Raw genomic sequence first — 22,577 nt, forward strand, 5'->3', positions numbered from 1 at the left:
AATGTAACACTGTATGTTAATTGTATATATATGATACAATCAATATATATAGGTATTTCAAATCAATCAAGTTTTTGATCCATCAATATCAGCTTTGTTAATATCCCATATCTATAAAAATATCACCTGCAATTATTTTGTAAAGTCATGTTACCAAAACATGAGTCAATAGCATAGAGTTTTCACCTAATATGGTAAAGCAAACAAAGTTTACAAAATAATTTATTTAACATATTTAGCTTAATCATTTAAAAATATTATGTATAGATACACTTGTATAGAAGACAGGTGAGATAATCTAGAATAGTGTAAGAATGGATATCTCCGGGTCATGTAATTATGTATACCTGCTTTCTTTGGTTGGTAATTTTCAAATTTTCTATCATGAACATGTATTTTATACATAAATACATACTTTAAAAAAGGGGTCGTGTTAACTCTATAGAAACTGATTGTTAGCATTTGTTTAACATTTCTTTGATAAGCAATACTAAATTCTCAAAATTTTGTCAGTGCCCTAGGTTACATAAGACACAAAAAATAAGATCTCTGCTTTTAAGTAATTTATATTACCATTACTTTGGTGTTATGGGGAAAAGCCACGGTTAGACTTAAATTTAAGATTCAAGTTGGTGTTGAGAGGTGAATTACAGTCTTGGAAACAACAGACACGTGAGGCTGTACGTTGCCATTCTGTTAGTCATATAGTTCAGATTGGTTGTTTGACCTTTCTAACCTCAGTTTGCACATCTGCGATATGGGGCATTGAGACAAATAAATGATAAAGTGAATGTACTATAAAGTAGTATTTCAGATCTAACTTGATATCGCTGCTGTGTTAGTACTCTCCAAGCAATTAATCTTTTATGCTAAAAAATTATTCATTTTCAGGTAATTGAGGTTTTATTTGTAAATGGAAAATGTGGGGTGGAACCTAAGAATTATTGAGTCAGAGGGGAAAGATATTTTTCTGCAGATCTCACTCTCTACCAACAAGCCCATCTATCCACCCATTCATTCATCCATCCATACATTTTTGTAGGATATCTTCTGTAAAGGAAGCATTCTGCTGGACACTACAGTATCCCCTTAAATACTTTGTTTCTTTAATAACATTCCTCTCAGATTCTGCATGCTTGTTGGAAAATGATTGATCTTGCATTTTTACCTATCCATAAGATCATTTTGAATCAACTATATAGCCAATCTGAATAACATTGATGAACTCCAATATTAAGCAGGCCAGAATTAAGATTCTTAGTGAGTTTTTAGCAACATCCCTTGAGGAAAGGAAAGTTGGGAGCTTCCCTGTGATATACTCTGGTCAGAATGCACAGAGTGTTTAGTTTAGGTATAAGGCTTCATATTTTTGAAGATATGTTATCAAATTAGAACACTTCCAAGTCAGGTACCATGGCTAGATAATGGTTGAGGAATCCTGGAAACTGGTTGGGGGAAGCAGCAATGTGTAGCCTGAAATGGGGAACTTCAGTGGAGGAGAAGACAACCACTTAAACATGCCTGAAGTTCTGTCCCATGATGGTGGTAGAGGCTTGTTCTCAGGGGTTAGTATGACTAAGACAGGGTCCTAAAGAGTACAGTGTGAGCATGACCAGCACCCATTGCCCATGCTCGTTGCAATTTATAACTGCCGCAGCTTAATTAAGCCCTGTTAATTGTTTAGAGTATGCTGTTTCACTCTCAGAGGTCCTAATGTGGACAAAAGATTATATTCACCCTAAGTGTTGTAGAAGTGATACAATTTTTTTAGTTCTGTATCAGAAGGAGCACACCAACAATAAGAACTGTCCAATAATGTCATGAGGCAACTTGCAAAACAACTATTTTCCTGTCACTGGTAATGAACACACAGAGGCCTGAATGTCACCTGTCTGGGATGTTTTAGGCAAGAATCCTGTATTTGGTGGTGGCCTTTAAGCTACCTGCACTCCACATTTAAAAATGCTCTTGTCTTATTTTTAGCATTCTACAGTCAAAAGTAAATTCCATGGCATACCTATCTATAACACTTAATTTTTCTAATATATTTTTCTTACTAACATGAAGACTCTGTTTTGTATTTCATTGAATTTCTGTGGGCTTTGGCTAATTTCAGAGGACTAGTGAATTCAGATAAGTAGTTCTGTATCAGGTTCCTTGTGGGGGATGAACAAGACCAGGAAAGAACTGTTAAAGGATATGACTTACAGAAAAAAATAAACCCAATCTTTACTAAAACGAATGTACTTACTATTATAAATGGTTTGCTTTTGTGCTCACTTAAAAAATTTAATATTTATCATCTAGGATCAGTCACTTACTGTAATGTGCTGTTTTGCGGTATAGAATTCAGAGCACCAAGTCTTTATCCTGCCAGTAACCACTTTTTTTGTGTGGTTTGAGATAAAAGATGCAACCTCTCTGAGCTTCAGACTCTTTATCTATACTACAAAGAGATAACACCACAATTCTGTAGTGTAATTCTTAGGATTAGAAATAATTATGTTTAAAAAAAACAACCTGGCACAAAGTATGTGTTCAGAAAGTCAGATTTTATGAGAAACTGTTTTGCAAACACGAAATCTATTTTAATCTACTTGCCACTATTTAATGCTGCTCTATTTGTACATCCTTGTGCTCAAGGTTGACTGTCCATTTGTTAGCACATCTGCATTTTCCTCATAATTAATATCTTTTTTTAATGACATATGGTTTAGTGACTGGAAATTGAGTCTTGCCTTCTGTTTTCAATTTGTTCATGACTCAACGACTCAATGTATGTGTCTGAACTTTAATTTTCCATTCTGGAAACTAGAATTTAAAGTCCTTGCTCATGTATAGCTATTTCAGAAAATGGGAGGAAGTGTGTAATGCAAGGATTTTGAATACATGCCAGGCCGTTCGATCGTGCAGCCAGGATGCATGTACATAAAAAGGACATGGTTTCCCTCCTGTTATGTAAACAGGGGAACCTGAATGGGGATGTCAACAATCTAACCTCTAAAGTGGGGGGAGTGGGGGGCGTGGGGGTAGTACGGGCAAGGCTGGAGCCAGATTCCAAGTGAAGCCAGGAAGAGGCATCATGTCGGCTCGGAATGAGCATGGGCAGAGTTGATGAAGTTCTAGGCCCTGGAATCAGGCTGAGAACACAATTACCTGATTTGAACAATCTCACAGTGGTCCCGTGGCAATGCCCTTTCAAGGCCTGTTCCTTTGAAAGGCAAGGTCCTGTACACATTTGGATGTGAGTTCCCGACTTCTGAAACTCTGGAAGCACTAATACGTCTTCTATGCTATTTACACATTCTGTGTTATAGTATTTGAGTCATGTCTTATCTCTCTACTAAATATAAAGTAGATGGTCTAACCCCCCGTTTCTCTCTACCTGCCCTTTCCCCTCCCCCAGCAAAGAATCTTGTGCAGAGTGGCATTTGATGTATATTTTTTTAATGTTTATTTATTTTGACAGAGAGAGAGAGAGAGGCAGCAATCAAGGGAGGGGCAGAGAGAGAGGGAGAGAGACAATCTTAAGCAGACTCCACACTGTCAGCGCAGAGCCCAGCGTGGAGTTCAATCTCACAAGCCTTGAGATTATGACCTGACCCGAAACCAAGAGTTGGACACAACCAACTGAGCCGCCCAGGTGCCCCTGATATATTTTATTATAGATTTGAGTTTAATACAAAACATAGATTTCTTCTATATTTTAATGCAGTATTTTATTCCAGTATTTTAAATGCACACACATATACCCAAAAACACACTGTAACAAGTTAGTAGCTGTCCTGAGAAATTGGTGCATATGAGAAGTATATTGAATTCATTTTCTCCCCAAAAGTTTCCTCTTCTGACCACTGCAACCTTGGTAGTCACCAGTCACATGGAAAAAAGAAAAAAGCTTCTGTTTTTGCTTTTTAGAGCTCCCCTCAAAGATCTATAAATTTGTAAGAAGCAAAAGTTTAGGGAATGCTGTTTGTTTTGGGGTTTTTTTTAGACAGAGAAGAATCCACAAGTGCACATCATTTAAAAGTTTAATAAAATCATACATTTAAAAGATTATAGCATCTAGACTCATCCAACCCATGATTTAATTTATGGCTTAATGTGTTGTATTCATTTTGCCTTCCAAAAAAGGTTAAATTTGAAATTTTATTAAAAAACTCCCTTCCTTTGAATTTATAGATTGGGGTAGCTGTTTTATCCACTTGCCGTGTAGAATTAGTATTTACTGGACAAGATGTGTTGATTCAGGAGGTTGTCTGTGGAGTGCTTGCCCCGTGAGGGTCATATTAAACTCGAGAGAAGCTTTTCGAGCAACATAGCATCTTGGAGACAATATATCAAGCTGATAGATACACGGCTCTTGTGTTAAGGAACCAGAGGTGGAATTATGGCTATAGTTCCCAGTTATTGCTTTGGTGCTAAGGAGCCTCTACGGAATAGGTCTAGGATAAAAGGGGTTAACTAAAGGGGAAGGAAAGGTTTCCAGAATTCAGTGTTTCCAGAAGCAGACAAAACGAATAGTTGTATGTAAATAATATAAGATGATCACTCTGTTTGGAAATATTTTGCAATTTTATACAAGCAGAGTATGACCAATTTAATGGGGTGCTTTTTTTGATGTTAACACTCAGAAAAGAACCCAGGATACTATATTACTATTAGGGAGCCTAGTTTGGGGCAATTTTCCCTTCTTAAAGCATGGTAATGCAGTTTTTAACACATGAATGGATTTTTGCGTATTTATTTAAAGCTCTATTTTTTTCATGTCCATGACTTATCCAAACTGGTTTTTTTTTTCCGAATTTGGGTTGTTGATGATATTACATTCCTTGACACAGAAAAATTAGATAAGAAAACAGTCAAATTAGGGACATGACTATATGTGCTACATTATACACCATTTTGCACTTTACTTATCGCCCATGCTCTTTCAATGTATGTTCGTTTATTATGAATCAGTTAAAAAAACATATAGCAAATAAGAGATAATCAGTGTTAAACCTATTTGTGTTCACAGATAAATTATCAGGTAGTAAGTCTTTATTAGCAGTGGATAATGGGATACGAGGCCCTGGACAACAGTTCTGCATTTCCTAGGCTACTAACTGAGGGAGCAATTTCATACCATTTCATTTCTCTGTTTTGTTTTTGTTTTAGTGTTTGTTTATTTTTTTGAGAGAGAGAGAGAGAGAGAGCAAGCAGGTGAGGGGCAAAGAAAAAGGGAGAGAGAGAATTCTAAGTAGGCTCTGCACATGTCCCTATGTGGAACATGATCCCATGAAACCATGAAATCATGACCGGAGAGCCAAAACCAAGAGTCAGATGCTCAACTGACTGAGCCACCCAGGCGCCTCTCGTTTCATCTCTCTTAAAGCATATGATTCCCTCTCACACATTAGCACTGAGTTGATGCCTTTGCTTTTATTTTGCTCACTGAGAAAATGGAGTCCATCAGAAGAGATCCTTCGTGTTTTTCCATCAATAAATCTACCTCTCTCTCTGAATTGCCTGTCCCTGCATTCGCTTCTGCACAATGGGTGTACCATTCCTGCTCTATTCAACAGCCATTGTGCCCTGGCTTATCTCTCTGTCTCTCCCAACACAAGGAATTTGCTCTGGCCATTACTCTTCCTTCTGCTACATCATTTCCCCAAATATCTTCTGGATCTTTCTAGTAAGTGTGTATACACTTTAGCATCTCCCAGTTTTTAGAACACCTTCCTTAATTACATAAGCTTCTTTAAATGCTGCCCTATTTTCTACTCCCCTTTAGAACAAAATCCCTCAGAAGAGTTGCCTGTACTCACTATTTCCTCCTTCTCTGCCCTGTCATTGTCTCCTCAACCATCTCCAGTCATGCTGCCACACCCATCACTGCACACATCTATTCTTGGCAAGGTCACCAAACACCTCCAGTGTTTGGCCAAATGCAAAATATAATTCTCAGTCTCATGCCTTAAACTGTCAGCATGTTTCGCAGAGTTGATCAGTCCTTTTTGATATGCTTTCTTTACTTGACTTGCAGGCTACACCTTCTCTAAGTTGTCCTCCCTCACTGACCACTCCTTTATGCCTCCTTTGTGGTAGAACCTTCCTCCTGACCTCAAAAGGTTGGGGGACCTCATGGCTCAGTTCACAGACCTCTTCTGCACTCACTCTACCTACATTCACCTCCTAGGTTATTTCATCAAATCTCAGCTGTTACATACCACACGCCTTCATCCACAACTCTTATCCAAACTCATACCTCCCACTTCTTCCTTGATGTCCCCACTCAGATGAATTTATGCCTTTCCCATGTAACATGGACGAAACAGAACTGATCCCCGCCCCATAACTGATTTCTCCCCTCAGCGTTCCTCAGATCAGTAATGGCACCACCATTCACCTGGACAGTTAGGCTAAACACACTGACATCATCTTTCACTCCCTTATTTTCTCTTAGCAAAATACCATCCATACTCACTTGGTCAGCAGAATATATCACCACCTCTGCTGCTGTCACTGGAATCCATGCTATTGTCATCTTTTACCTGGATTGCTATAATAGGTGATTCCCTTGTCTACCCTCACCCCCCCCATTAGCATAGAGTAGTCTTTATAGGTTCCAAATTATGTCGTGTCCTGTATTAAAACCCTGCAATGGCCTACAAATCCATTTCAAATGAAACCCAAAGTCTTTAGTATGATTTTCAAAGCCTAGAACTAGAAGGCATCTGGAGGGATCTAGACCCTGCCTGTCCCTCCAACCTCTTTTCCTTTCCCTCTCCTTGGCCTATTTCCAGACACTTTGGTGTCTCCACTGTGCCTTAAACACAACTAGTACTTTCCCCTCTCACTGCCCTTGTGCTTACTGCCCTCTGTGGATGGGTTGCCCTTCCTCCAGACATTTTCATGGTCACTGAGGTCTCTGCTCAAATGTCACCTAATGACATGTTCTTCCTATGGCTTTCCTATCCAATCTGAATTGTTACTTAACAATAAAATGGCACACTCCCTTTCATTTTCTCTTCCCTTACCCTGCTTTATTTTTCTCTTGAGCTTATCTACCCGGTATGATCTTAGGTACCCATTTGCTTAATGCTTGCTCCCTCTGTTTACATGTAAGTTCCATAGGGTCAAGGGCCATATCTGTTTTACTCGGTGTTATTCCCCCTCCACACAAAGAATACTTTGCACAGAGTAGAGGCTCAATAAATGCTTATTGAATAAATTAGTGGATTATCAATGAACTCGACCCTTACAACAGATTGATGAATCACATCATGTAATTCGTCTTTTCCCATCACTGGCCATTCATTAGCTTCCTAGTTCACAGGCAGGTTCTCCTGAGGGGGAAAGTATATAAAATCACACACTACGTAAGGTTGTGTATAAAAAGAAGTTGAAAATGAACGCTGTTGGGTATTTTAATTATTGTAATCCCTTCTCCTTCCTCACCAATGGCTTCTAGTAATCCTTGGCAATTAGAAACTTACATTACAGGACACTTGGAAAGTTCAGTTGTTCAAACATTCGACTCTTGATCTCAGCTCAGGTCATGATCTCACAGTTCATGGGTTCGAGCCCCGCATCAGGCTCTGTGCCAATGGTGCAGAACCTACTTGGCATTCTGTCTCTCCTTCTCTCTGCCCTTCCGCTGTTTGTGCCTGTGCTCTCTCTCTCTCTCCCTCCCTCAAAAAGAAATAAACTTTTTAAAAAAGAAGCTTATATTAAAATTAGGATGTTCCTGAAAACTTACAGTATCTTAGCACTTAAATTATGCTAAAGAAAGTTCAGATCAGTCCGATGTCATCATCATCATCATCATCATCACCACAAAAACAACAACTAACTAATCATTACCAGGACCCAAAACAAGGTGCTTTATTTACATCACTTCTGATCTTCGCAACAATCCTGCAAAGGAAAACTGTCCCCATCCCAAAGGTAAGAAACATATGCTGAGAGCCATTAGGTGATTCTTGATTCTCCTGAAGTCACAGAGCTTTGCTTCTGACTAGCTTTGGAACAAATTTTTATATGATAGTTTCATTCAAGTTATACCTGTTGGAAAAATTAATTTAGTAATCAGACTCATCTTGTCATTTTTTTTAAGTCGAATGGACTTTAGTTTCCTTCATTCCTGTTAGACCTCGTAGAACTATTCAAATAGAATTCCCTGATAGATTATATCAAGCAGACAGGCTGAATTCAGGAAAAATTTGCCAGAGATTCAACCAGACTAGGAAAAGCAACATGTATGCTTCAACTCACCACGTATTTGAATAAGGACAACTGACTGTATAAAGCACATGGGGAAGGAACTTCAGTTTTTATGTTTTCGTTAAGTGAGAATTACACCTGCAATGTGCTATTTTCAGCCAACCGTGTGTACTTAATATTGTAGAAAATACAATTTTAATAAACCATCCTCAAATCACCAAAAAAAAAAAAAAAAAAAGAAAGCCAGTTGTGATCATGAGTAGAAGCGGGATTAAGTGGCAATGGGTGATAATCGATGAGAGAAAGAAAAGATCTGGACTCCTTCACTGTTTGATTGGTTGATTGCTGAGGAAAGAGTTAATTTAAAAAGTTACTTTAATATTTGGTTCACTAAGTTCCCTACATGTTTTCAATTAGATAAACAGAAGTACAGGTGGGAATGTGCTGCATGTTCATTTGTCTTGCTGTTTGGGGGCTGGCTTTTCAGGTTGAAATACTAACGTAATTGTGTTGAAATGAACAATAAGGAAGTACAGTAGTTCAGGAATGAAAATGTTAAATTAAATGGACCATGTTTAACATTGTTGTTGATCCTGAGGAACAGTTTTTCCAGTATATGGAGCATTTCGATTCCATCCAACATATGTTCTCCACAGTTTTCTCTGCTCTAATTCATCTGTGTTTTTCGACAGCTCCAGATGGCGTGTTGCCTCCGAGGCTTTCATCTGCCACTCCAACCAGTCTTCAGGTTGTCTGGTCTACACCAGCGCGTAACAACGCTCCCGGCTCTCCCAGATACCAACTCCAGATGAGGCCCGGCCACTCCACCCATGGATATCTAGAGTGAGCCTGTTACTTTGTCTATCCTCCTAACTGTCACCCGGATTATATGTTATGGACATAACTTACTTTACCTTAATTTGTGAATAGGTCAGTTCTCATTCGCAACAAATAAAGGCCACCTTTTAAAAGTTCAAATAAACGACAAGCAATTCCTTAGGACATAATTATTTGCTCAGCAAAATTATCTATTTTCCATTTATATAGCATTAATATAGGATTTCTTCACCTTTAACTTTTCATGGGCATAGGTATTGCATAAAGCAGACATACACCTGAACTAAAAAAAGAAATGCCATCAGAACTGTAGATACAAAATTATAATACTTAGTCTACAAATTCCACATGGCAATCAGCCTCAATAGTAGACTAGAATTTTCTCAATACTACTAGAATTTACATCTCATATAAATGCAATATTACAAGCCCTCAGCCAAGTGGCTCCTTATTTTAAGAGAGATCTCCTGTGACAACAGAAAATTGCAGTACTTGCCTGGAATTTGACATTCTCTGAAAATTCCTTGCAGTAAGATTTTACTTGTTTTTATTTCTTTGAATGTCTAAAGCTTCCTAATTAACATTTCTTTCCTATGTAGGTTATTTTCCAATCCTTCTGCATCGCTAAGCTATGAAGTGAGAGATCTCCAACCGTACACAGAATATGAGTTTCGCTTGGTTGCCTCCAATGGATTTGGCAGTGCGCATAGTTCCTGGATTCTGTTCGTGACCACAGAGGACAGTAAGTGGTCTGAACAATACACAGCCAAATGTCGTCTACATTAGGGACTATTAAATGTCTTCAGTTTTTCCAAAACAGAGAAGTAAGCCTCCCCTGTTTTCTTGACATTTAGTGACAATAATCTTTTCTAGGCCAAGGATAGTCAGACTTCCAGAAAGAAGAAAAATGGGGGCTTGGGGGATTTTGAGGGTGAGGCCTTCAGAAGAAAAATTACTACAGGAAGAAGGAGTTCGCAATAAATTATGGCATGGCCCCATTCTATCCTTCAGGGTACATCTAGGTGTCCTACAAGAGGAAAGTTATCATCTTCCACTCAATGTACTCTGCTTTGGAGGAATCCTGACAGGCAGAAGAACATGAAATAGGGGTCTTGCTTCATGAAGATGCTTAACATGTCATTATACCTTTTCCTGGAAACAGATCCCATTATACTTTTAGTCACACCTGAAAGACAGACTTCAGAATAGAGAAATATAATCTGATAACAATGGTTCTTCACTATTACGAAGACTAGATTGGGATTGCCTTATACAATCAATTAAGAGGCTTTCGAGTCTGTTATGAAAGAGTTATGTTCTCATATATAGGTTTTTACTAGGTTATATATAGAAAATAAATATTTGGCTATAATGCTTAGTTTTATATAAATGACCTCTATAGGGGCATATATATATATATATATATATATATATATATATATATATATGGAAGTATAATTTTTGTTTTTAGAAAAGTTTGAAATTAAATCAAGCTATATGGAGTGAATGAGGACACTGTATTTTTGAACATTGAGGTTTTTAGGGTTAATCTTGTCAAGTCTTTTAATCAGAGGCTTCTTAGAAGATGTTGTTCTGTTGGCCAATTGCCATTCTGGCTCTATATCCAATGAGGACCCAAGTGACTTTCAAAAGGCTAGATATTAATCAAAAGATATGGTATTTGAAAGAATCTCAATTGTATATTAAGTAGATTCTTTTATTGCTACAATACCCTTAATTATATTATTTTAGTAAGGATAAGACATCAAATGAGATAGAATCAGAACTATTTACCTTCCTTAAAGCTTACTTTATTTTTTTTGAAAAGGCCATGAAGAACAATAATATATAATACTTCATCCATTTCTCCCAATTTGTAATCACTCCCTAGGAGCAGGTTAGGTACTTTACAAGGGCACATCCAGTCCTTTTGGTCTCTCGAGTACCATTTAGTAAATTATCAGCACAGTGCAATAAACGACACCCAAGACCCAGAAAGCATTAAGGCACCACTCAATGCACCTACACCCCTTTTAGGGGAAGCATCACACACACTCTAGGGAACCTGGCAGCCTAGTCACCAGACTGTATGCAGATTTATGAACTAGAGAGCTCACACTCAAAATAGATTTTTAAAGAAACATTATTTTAAAAACAACTGAAAATAGGCTTCTAATCCTCCTTCTTAGATATAGCATACTTGATGGCACTCAATAAAGGTTAACTGAAAGTATTTAATGATTCAGCCCACTGCAGAGAGGATGACTCCATAGAATGCCACATTGGAAGAGAAGAGAAACAGTCCCCTTTTTGGCACCCACAATTTCTATGGCCACAGAGAATGAGCAACGCTTGAGTTTCCTCAGGGGTGATTCTCATTGAATAGAAGCCATGATCTTCTATCTACAGGCAAGAAGTTATCACATAAATAAAGTAAAAAACATTGCAAAGTACCAACTAGCATAGCATTCTTTGTTGAACAAACTTACTCCTGCCTTAAGTGACCATAAAACAAGTCTATGGACTCTATGTGGTTAGAATTTTCATGCACTGAAGACATTGCCTTCTTTGTGATTTTTAGAACTGGGTTTGAAGGGAATAGTATTAACCCTTCATGTTCCTTAAGAATTGGTAACACATGATTACATAGCAGGTATTAACCCAAGAAACCAAGCCATCGTTTTTATTTAAATCCTTTCCCTGAAACTGATGACTTCTTTCTTCGTATGCTTCATGTGCACACTGCAAAGTCATATATATTATGAAAGAGCCAAAGGCTGGCCCTTTGCCCCTCCAGGTTAAGTTACCAGTGCATGCTTACCCCTGAGACATAATGGCAGTGTACTCTATATTTTGGGTGTCCGTGGAGATGGATGCCATTTCTGAAAGGATGTGCAATTGAGTTGACAAAGAGTGAGTGATTGGCATTGGGCACAAGCAGTTTTTCTGTCAAGGCTTCAAAGCATTGCACACGCAACCACCCATGCTGACAGCTCCATGCGAGAATCACGCTTCATACTTGATCCTGACCGGCCCCTCCCAGGTGCCCAAGTGCAATGTCTAATATAAAAACTCTACATACCGTCTTACAGAATAAAACTGAGAAGTCACCTCATGCCTACATTTAAATTTCATACCATCAATATGCACCTTTCTACATCAACCAAAGCCTCAAAAGTTTCTGGTGCCAACACAGGTCACCAAGTGCAGTGTTTTTAGTGTGATATGGCAAGACTGTGATTTTCATCAAGCCTGTGACACTGCTGAAACCAGAAAGAGATACCAAGGCAGGAAATGAACTGTACACAGAGAAACAAATGCTTGAGTGCAAAGAGAAGTTCTCATGGGCAGAGAAAAGGGTTGTGAAGAATTTTAATAGATTTTTTTTCAAATAATTTGTCATTTCTATCAGAGTGCCACCAATATCCAGTTCCATGCATTTTTAAAAATCTAGTGTGCTGATGCCAAATAATAATAATGCACATTTCCTATGAATATTTTAAATCCTGTTAAACGTGTGTTAATAAAAGATGTTTGTTCCAGCCAAGTTGGTCAGTGTAGTGTTCGACTATTTGCAACCAGGTAAATACAAACAACTCATGGTTTTTGGTGTGTGTGTGTGTGTGTGTGTGTGTGTGTGTGTGTGTGTGTTGCATGCTGCTGGCAGTCCAAGAACCTGGCATGTCTGCAATTTGAAAAAATGCATGAAGATTGTGTTAGACCTGGGGCGCCTGGGTGACTCAGTCAGTTAAGTGGCCAGCTTCGGCTCAGGTCGTGATCTCACAGTTCACGGGTTCGAGCCCCACATCAGGCTCTGTGCTGACAGCTCAGAGCATGGAGCCTGCTTTGGATTCTGTGTTACCCTCTCTCTCTGCCCCTCCCCCACTTGTGCTCTGTCTCTCTCTCTCAAAAAAATAAACAAACAAATAAATAAATCTTAAAAAAAAAAAGATTGTGTTAGATTTGGTACGTGTGATTGCTAACATGAAGACACTTACCTAGCCACTGAAATTTTTGGTATTTTTTAACCTGAAATAACCATTGCTCCTGATTGTTTTCTTCCCTTTCCCTTGTGTGTTTACAATGGTTTTCTGTGCAGTATATGCATATAGGAATTGGAGCCGCTGGAAGGGCAAGTTTCCTGCAACCTCAGCATGGGGGTCTGTCCTTTGGCCTACTAAAATCCTGCCCTGTGTAAAATATGAGATGGCCCACTTTTCTTTAAAAATGTAGATTCCCTAGACCATCAAAAGCTGGAAAATCTGTTTCTCACAAAGTTTTTCAGGGAACAAGATTGAAATGTGAAATGTCTTTATTTCAGACATTTGAACAACAAACATGTATGGAATACACAGGCAATTAGATCAACCTACTAAAAATGAGATTGTTTTCTAAAAATTACTTTTCTCCTTCCAAAACAAAACAAAAACACAAACTGGTTCTAGAGTAGGCCATTTCGTTATCATATATTTTTAAAAGACTTTAAAAATCTGATTGTTTTATGAAATTTGAAGTTTAAAAACTCCCTATCTGTATATATATTTTTAAATGTTGACTTATTTTTGAGAGAGAGGGAGAGAGCATCTGCAGGGAAGAGGCAGAGAGAGGGATCAGAGGATCCAAAGTGAGCTCTGTGCTGACAGCAGAAAGCCCCATGCAGGGCTTGAACCCACAAACCCTGAGATCATAACTTGACCCGAAGTTGGACGTATAACTGACTGAGCCACCCACATTTATATTTGTAACCACTAATCTAAGAGACATTATTAAATAAAGTCTGTGGGATTCAAGCAGTTTATTTTGTAGATTTACTTACATAATTTTTCATGAGCTCATTATTTTGCTAACAGACAGATTGTTCATGAGGTTGGCCTGGAGTATGCTAATAGATAGGGGTATGTATCTTATCACCTACACAGTGGGATTTTATTTTTTTAATATTAAATATAATTTATTGTCTAATTGGTTTCCTTACAACACCCAGTGCTCATCGCAACAGGTGCCCTCCTCAGTGCTCATCACCCACTTTCCTCTCTTCCCCCCACCACCCCCATCAACCCTCAGCTTGTTCTCAGCATTCAAGAGTCTCTTATGGTTTTTAAATACTCTGAACACACTTTATTCATTATATTAGACCTTGTTATTTTTCCCACGCTTAAAATACACCTTGAGCAAAGAAGGAAGCAATGAGGGTCGTTATCCTAGTACCTGGATTCTGCTTTATTTTTTCTGTCAGCGTTTTTGAGTATCTGATCCCCAGCTCCCTCATTCATCTTTGAGATTCTCATGGCAGTTTACAAAGGAACAGGGGTTTTTCTGGAGTAAGAAAGACATTGCAATGTTACTTGAAATCTGTATTGAACGGAACAAGTTTGTTCCTTGTTTGTTGTCTGGCAAAATCTACTCATTCATCAAGCCTCAGCTCAAATGTCACCTCCTCTGTGAAGTCTTCCTTCCTCATTGCTACCGCAGAATTTTGATTTGTATTGTGCACCATCAACATCTCGTTCTGAATTGTAACTTCTCAGGACCTAAGGCTCTGTCTCATTTATCTTTGTACCATAATTTCCCCTTATCTGCCATCTTGCTTTCTTTTATTATGCGTTATTGCTGTTAATCTCTTACCGTGCCTAATGTATAAAGTAAACTATCATAGGTATGTATGTATAGGAAAAACATAGTATGTATAGGGCTCAGAACGATCTGCAGTTTCAGGTATCCATTGGGGGTGCTGCAATGTATCCCCCACAGATAAAGGGGGATGACTGTATACCCCAGGCCTGGTAGAGGATCTGATCTATAGCAGGTGCCCCAAAATTGCCAGGAAGTATTAATTAAAGAGACTTTTATGTAAGCAAATCCATGAAAATTCAACCAAGCCAATTTTATCTGGGTACCTGCCCTGTCCCAGGGACCGAGAGAGACATCAAAGTTACAAGGATGATTAAGACGCTGTTCTTTCCTTGAGGCATCCATTATCTGACAACGGGGACACAGAGTAGAGCCATCGTTAGAGTCTACAGAACTGAGGTTTCTATGCAAGCAAGCCCAGAGGCAGAGCGTTTCCCTCAACGTGGGGTGTCAGGAAAGCCTTCCCTGAGGAGAGAATCAGGAGAAGGAATAGGGACTGATTTATATTTGGAATTCACTTAAATATTAAATTTCAAATTTATTTCCTCACAGTTGGCCCAGAAGAAGGCAGAAGCCGTAATTGCCGTTGAAGGTGTCCACTGACACATGAGACTGGGGGGATGGCTTGCATAGTGTGCTGCCAGTGTTTCAGCCTCAGTGGGAGATGATAGGGGTATGTATGAGGATGAGAGGTGGGTGAGGATGAGAGGCAGGTGGAAGAGAAGGAAATCCCAAAAGCAATCCTCATTCTTTCCCTTGGTCGGAGGCAGCCTGCTGGCTGTCCCTTTGATTCAACACTGACTGTCTTCACTAGGATAATGAATGTTCTAATTCGAGAGGCGTCTCCTAGCCCCAAATCACGTCTATTTCAAAATGAGGTGGGGAGGGATATATAGGAAGAGAGTTCCAGAAGGAAAACACTTTTTCTTATTCTCGAAACCTGTAATGAGAGTGAGCTCTCTGAGTCTTGTGACAGGGAGAAGTAAAACTGTGGCATAAATTTGGATTCATTAATGAAGACAATTCTAGAGCAGGATTTTCTAGATCATTGAGTAAATGTGTTTGTGCTCTTAGGAGTATTTAAATTTTAAAATCTATCTGACATGGCAAACATCTTTTTATTAGTGTGTTTTGGAAGTTAAAGTCTCAATCTGGACCTTAAAAACATTCTATATGAGAGAACATAGCATTTGAAAGTTAGGGTGGAGCATATTCACATCAGTAGATTTTATTTTAACGAAGAAATATGAACTATGGGTTTCAGTAGTGTTGCACAATTATTTTGCTCTCTCCGTTCTAACTAGGCTTCATAATTGCTTTAAATATTAACTGACACATTTATCCTTTCCACCAGCAATTACAGGTATCTATTTTATCGAGAAGATCCACGGTGTAAGATAATTTTTTTTAGTATTTATTTATTTTGAGAGAGAGAGAGAGAGAGAGAGAGAGAGCGAGAGCGAGCACAAGTTGGGGAGGGGCAGAGAGGGAGGGAGACAGAGAATTCCATGCAGGCTCAGCCCTGTCAGCACAGAGTTCAATGCGGGGCTTGAGCCCAGGAGCTGTGAGATCATGACCTGAGCCGAAACCAAGGGTCAGACACTTAACCAGCTGAGCCAGCCAGGTGCCCCAGAAAGTAAATTATTTAATCTGCTGATTAGGAGAGCAAAATGGTTCTGTATCCATGTCACTACATACTTTGTTTTCCGTTGCATGGATTCCATCCCCCTCCATTCTTGTATTTCCAGAATTAATAAAAGCAAATATTAATTATTATTTTTACATTCTTATTTTAATATCCTAAGAACCCAAGCTAAAAGCAACCAATAGAAACTCCTTTGAAAGGATGGACTGATTAATGAAAAATCTATCCACCCAGCCTCAATTTCCTCCCTGAGCTCTTGGCTCTCTTTTGGGTACGTAAGGCATGCTGTTCTTCTAAATCTGCAACCTCCAATTCTTTTAGGACTTTTTTTCTGCTTTCATAAATTCTCACATCGACACTTTTGATTTTCTGTCCCAAACTTTCAAAGAAGAATTCAAAGCCATTCACTCCAAAACATGCCCCAGTTCAGAAATCAAAACATTCTTCCTAAGCTACACTCCCTCCACTCTCTCACGGGAGAGATGGAGAAAAAGAGTTTCCCAGTACTGGTTCTCCTCCTTACAGACTATCGAATGGTATTCTTCAATTTCACCAAGCTTTCTTAAACAATTCCTATGCTTCACTGCCCACTTCCTATTTTATCAGTTGTCAAGAAGCTGCATGTTCATTTTTGTGCAAAATAAGAGTAACCCATTTTTAATATTTGTTTTGGGATACAACTCTTGTGCCCTTTATCATTACAAGATTAATATTTCTTTATTTTACTGGTCCTATTACACTTAAGTCTTATTATGAGCTGTCAGGAATCCCTTGGGAAAGTAGTTGGGGTATAAATAATAAATTGATAAAAGAATTCATGATTAAAGAGAAGCTAGAATCCATCACTCTTCTGCTAACGTATCAGGAGTGAATATCAAAAGGCTACATTAACAATTAGCTTACAACGTATTGCTTTATATAATCATACATCCATATATTTGCTACCTTGCGTGTTAATTCATGGGCAAATTTGGGGGATATTCTTGTGTGGAGTTAATATTACTGAAAAGAGCTTTCAAACTGAGTTTTTAACTAGAAGTTGCTTCACCAGGGCAATAATGAGAACATAACAGGAAAACCGAGCGCTCCGTGGGTAACGCTAATAGCGAACGAGCGTAGGAGGCCCATGGAAACCACTGGAAGTTATATACACACCGAAAGCGTGAGTCATTCAGACCGTTTATGCCTACGCACACACACATCCACATGCGTGTGCATGTGCGCCCACACCCTTCCCAGTTCTCACACCTGACTATGAAAATAAATAAGCAGACCCCTCTGTTAACAATTTTATAGCTCTATTTTAGGCTGCGTCTGAACTTTTGAAGCTGATGGGCAAAATAGTTTCCCATAAAAGATAACTTCATTTGCCAAAATGAAACTACTTTCTGTTATTAATGCTGTAATGAAATGGCCTGAAACATGAATCAGTGATCTGAACAGAAAGGATGCTCCCATTCCCACCTCCGGCGGGGGTGGGGGGGATTCTCTAAACAATTACACCCACGGAGAGGGCTGTACAGTTGTATTTTCATCACTGGCCAGTTGAGCTGTGTGGCTGTCATACTTCCCAGTCTCCCCTCCAGTGACAGCCGCATTGACAACATGTTATACTCCACATTGATTTTACAGTTAAGGAGCTGATTGTGATATATAGGGATTTTAAGAATTCAGCTGAGAGGCTGACTTTTGCCTTTTATCATTCCATTAAAATTTTATAACCATCTTTTTCATGTCATTTCATCCATGAATTCTTACTTTAGAAAGTGATAGCTACTGCTGTGAGCATAACTTTCCTCATGTTCAGAGCTTTTTATTGTATTAGCAAACTACCCCAATTACAGTTATTACTCATGTTTTACATAATTGTGGTGACCCTTTCCACCATGCAGTAGCATGCCAGTTGATTTGTATATAGAATTAGATGATTCGGCTTATCATTTGAAAGCACTAAATTGGAAGAGTGCCGGGAGTCAGGTTTTAACACTTCCCCGGCCAAAGGAGCTAATGAGGCTGCTTTCAGCTTCCCCTCCTGAATCACACAAGTTTAAGGACCCTTCGTGCAACAAGAGCAGGGAGCCTACTCAGCTAGAGCGGGAAGCTAATAAAATGTATGCTGGCTTTTAAGGGGAAAAAAAATCATGAAATTGAAATTGAACATCTCGTCTTTCCCAAGATAAGAGATCATCTTTAAGGAAAGCTCGTGCTCTGTGAGGGCTTAAAGTGCCAGTTCATCTCATTACCGTAGATGTTTCACCTATAAAACTATCATCCGATTCGGGAGAAATAAAAGGCTTATCCCCATCATAACAGAGAACAAACTGTGTCATTGCTGCTCCTTTTCCCTGAAGAAGCTCACAGTTTGATAGTGTACAAATGAGACATAATTAATTAAGCAAGACCCTGCTGAAAACTCGAATGGAAATTATTCTGATTCTTAAATGTATATTAATTCTTTTTTAGAGGGCGGTGGTGACATAGGGTAAGACAATAAAGGCTTCAATCTCCGCCACTGATTTTATGGACCCTGATCTCAGAGGATCTGGTGTTCCAAAACGACATTGGCATCTTGTGAGACTCACGCTTGTTTCTTCTTAGCTAAATCTGGATGGCCAGAATGAATTAAAAAAAGGATCTGTATCCCTGTTTTGATATAGTAATTGGGGCTGCTACTATGTATCAGAGATCAAAAGTAAGAAAGGTCACAGTGGTTTTAAGAAAGCTTTAAAGAGAAAGTTGACAACAGACTCACACGGAAAATGCGATCCATATCAAAATCACTGTACTTTCAGGATTTTTCTCCTCAAATCGGGTGCATTACCAAATGGTCAGAAATGGCTTGATTTCAGGGTTAGCACATTGTACAACATCTTTCCTCTCAAAAAAGTAATTATGACCCTACCATCAGTCTGGTTGGTGACAAATACGTGGATCGTGTTGTGCGAAAGTGCGTTCCTATGGACGCTCACATGACCAGCTATTACTGTAGTCGCTGACTGTGAGAAGCAGTGGTTGCATTTCACATTTAAACCTTGGGTGTAACACTGAATCACGTCCACACACTCACATAATCAACGCTGTTTTAAACAATTACTAAATCCAAGTATATCTTCTCTAAAGATTTTCCATAAAATCTAATGTTCACAGAAAAATCTCATAAATGTCAAAATTGCTGTGGGCAGAAAAGGGGGATATAGTATTTTCTTGATCTGTTGTAGCAATTTATAGATTTTAGGCCGTGGTTTATAAGAATGCTAAATGTTCTGGAATTACAGCTGTTACTGATCAGTGATTGAGCCAGATTTGTGTTATTGCACCGTGTTCTTGCTTGTACCTAGAGAGCAGTAAAGCCTCCATATAATAAAAAGCACCTGCATTTTAAATGAAATTTCAATTGAAAAACTTAACAGCCCTTCAAATTGCAGAATTTAACGCAGCCCAGTAAAGCTTAAATAACACTTTGCCTCCGCAGGCTGAGGGGTTTGCATTCAAGGTGACTTGATTGTGTCGCATGGTGAAATTATTTACAATTAAGGAATTTCTCTGGAGGGCTGCAGAATATTTGCTGTTCCACAACACCTAGGCAGGCATATGGTGGGCCTTTTTCAGTATTCATGGAGCCTCCTGAACCTTTATGATAATTGAATCAGTTAGAGTGCTGAGTAGAGCAAGCATAAAACCTGTTAACCTAAAGGTCAGATCTGTGCATTGTTTATTTATCAGTAGGTGAAAGAGCTAAATCGGCAGCTTCTGTCACAGTCACAGTAAAAAATCACCTATAATATTAACAGGGAGTAGATAAATTGCAAAACATGGATTAGAATGATAAACAGAACTAGGTATAATATGGAATATATAATGAGAGATGCTGAAGGATTTTACTGGGCTGTAAAATATGCAGGTTTGTTATGATAGTGTTATTGATTATAATTAGTTACTGGGGCTCTAGAAAAATGTGGTGAAGCTGGAACTTTGCTGACCATAGCCCTCTTGTATATTTCTCTAATAATATCTGTATTTCAGAAAAGCCCTCCTGATATTTTTAATCATTAGCTTTAATAAAGAGAAATGATTTTAATGAAGTTATCTTAGAAAGGAAAATGACAGTTTAGTTCAGCAGTATCCAACGAGTACATCTTGCACATTTATGAGCAGTCATGGTTCTTTATGACATTTATTTATTTATTAATTGGCCTTTGCCAATTGACGAATTTCATACCTTGATAGGAGGGGTATTTTAACTTCATTTTGAGAAGCTGTGGGAAGTTTCTGAGAGATATCACTTCTTGAATTTATTCTACTTTATAGAACCTGGACCAATGGACCCTCCAGTTCTTCTGGATGTGAAGTCAAGAACGATGTCAGTCATCTGGCAACATCCTTTAAAGTGCAATGGGGTCATTACCCATTATAACATTTACCAACACGGTCATCTCTACCGGAAAACTTCTGGAAATGTCACTAATTGCACGGTGATCCATTTACGCCCCTATACTGCCTATAAGTTTCAAGTGGAAGCCTGTACTTCAAAAGGGTGTTCCCTCTCACCAGAGTCCCAGACTGTCTGGACACTCCCAGATGCACCAGAAGGTATCCCAAGTCCAGAGTTGTTCTCTGATACCCCAACATCTGTGATTATATCTTGGCAACCTCCTACTCACCCCAACGGTTTAGTGGAGAACTTCACAATTGACAGAAGAGCCCAAGGGGAGGAAGAAGTTACTACCCTGGTGACTCTCCCAAGAAGTCATTCTATGAGGTTTATTGACAAGACTTCTGCTCTCAGCCCATGGACAAAATATGAGTACAGGGTACTGATGAGCACTCTTAATGGAGGTACGAACGGCAGTGATTGGGTAGCAGTGACCACAAGACCCTCACGACCTGCTGGGGTACAGCCACCTGTGGTGCATGTGCTAGGACCTGATTCAGCTGAGGTAAGACACGGAGTGTTCTGTCCCCTTTGCAGACGTAGGAATTTACCCTGGATTGACTCCGTGTTGAACAGAGCCATCTACTGACAAAACGCATACATTTGCCATTTTAGGCATTCACTGAAAAAACTGGGTTTTGGCCTTTGGCCCAAACTATCTTGAATTCGATGTCAGTTTTTCATTTCTCCCTGTATCCCCTTAATTATATTGTCGAGATGCTTCCATTTGCCTCACACACCTGAAATACTTTGAATGCCACAATGGGATGCTTAGCTTAACCACCACGTCAGATTTAAATAGATCAGAAAATGAGAAGAGATGGGGAAATGCGGAGGAATGGATTAGCATGCTAACAAAAGTTCCAATTATCCATATTCTGATTTTTTTTTAATGATCAAAGACTCAAAATGATGGGGAAAGGAATAAAAATAGCGCATTCCTGGGCTATCTAGAAAGTGTTCAATTATTCACTTCATTCTACTGGGAATGAACTCTAGAGGACAGGATAACTACCATTGTTTTGGCTTGCATACAAACTTCGTTCAAGGGAAATTAGTGTAACCAAACAGGAGGGAGTTCTGTAGCTTAGAAGCCTCTTTTGTGTAAATACACACACGCTTCCATGGATTCAGTCTTGTACCACTGCCAAAAGCATTGGTACAGTAGCTTGCTCACCAGAGCACAAAACAAAGGATATTTGCATAACAGCAAAGTTCATCTGTTGAGATTATTCCTTGGATCTATGTTGTGTGTTCTCTCTCCCCCACCAAAAGCAAACACTAGGTGTTGCTAAATAGTGTAAATTGTTGAAGAAATTTAATTTGACCTACAAACTAAAATCTATTTGGAAAAGCCTTCTTTAGTTTCAAGAAGAGGCTGGTCCAAGCAATATCACGGTCAAAGCAATATCAAATGTGTGTAGAATTCTGTTGATAATACGCTAAAAAGGAAATTAATTTGAAATATATGATATACTATGCTTATTACATGACTTGAGCAACCTTAGGAGTTGTTCTTCATTCAAAAGAAAAACAAGACAACAAAACAAAATCCCAAACAAACCTAGAGTTATTAATCATTCCAGAAACAACTTTTTGTTATAATCCTGAGGGAATTTTGCACGATGTCAGTAGCATTACCAATCAATATAATGCAACATAAACACTGTCCCTTCTCAAAGGCAAAGCTATGAAATGGACGTTTTTCTGGATTCTTTATAACAAAAGTTTAATAACGAGTCAGATCTTTAAAAAGAACAAATATTTTCAGAAGAATAATGTCTCCATGCACAAGGCTGCTTGATTCAGCGTATGTAGATAATG

At 38.7% G+C, this 22,577-nt stretch overlaps 1 protein-coding gene across 1 annotated transcript in view; it reads left to right on the forward strand.

Moving 5' to 3' along the window:
- Positions 1 to 22,577, forward strand: part of USH2A (usherin) — a 725,654-nt gene that overhangs the window by 459,930 nt on the left and 243,147 nt on the right. Inside the window, exons 38-40 of the mRNA XM_015077386.3 lie at positions 8,901 to 9,051; positions 9,645 to 9,787; positions 20,630 to 21,258. Coding sequence (XP_014932872.3) covers positions 8,901 to 9,051; positions 9,645 to 9,787; positions 20,630 to 21,258 — 923 coding nt within the window. The remainder of the gene's footprint in view (positions 1 to 8,900; positions 9,052 to 9,644; positions 9,788 to 20,629; positions 21,259 to 22,577) is intronic.

The sequence above is a fragment of the Acinonyx jubatus genome, chromosome E4, assembly GCF_027475565.1.
Source record: "Acinonyx jubatus isolate Ajub_Pintada_27869175 chromosome E4, VMU_Ajub_asm_v1.0, whole genome shotgun sequence".
In the NCBI taxonomy this organism is placed as follows: Eukaryota; Metazoa; Chordata; class Mammalia; order Carnivora; family Felidae; genus Acinonyx; species Acinonyx jubatus.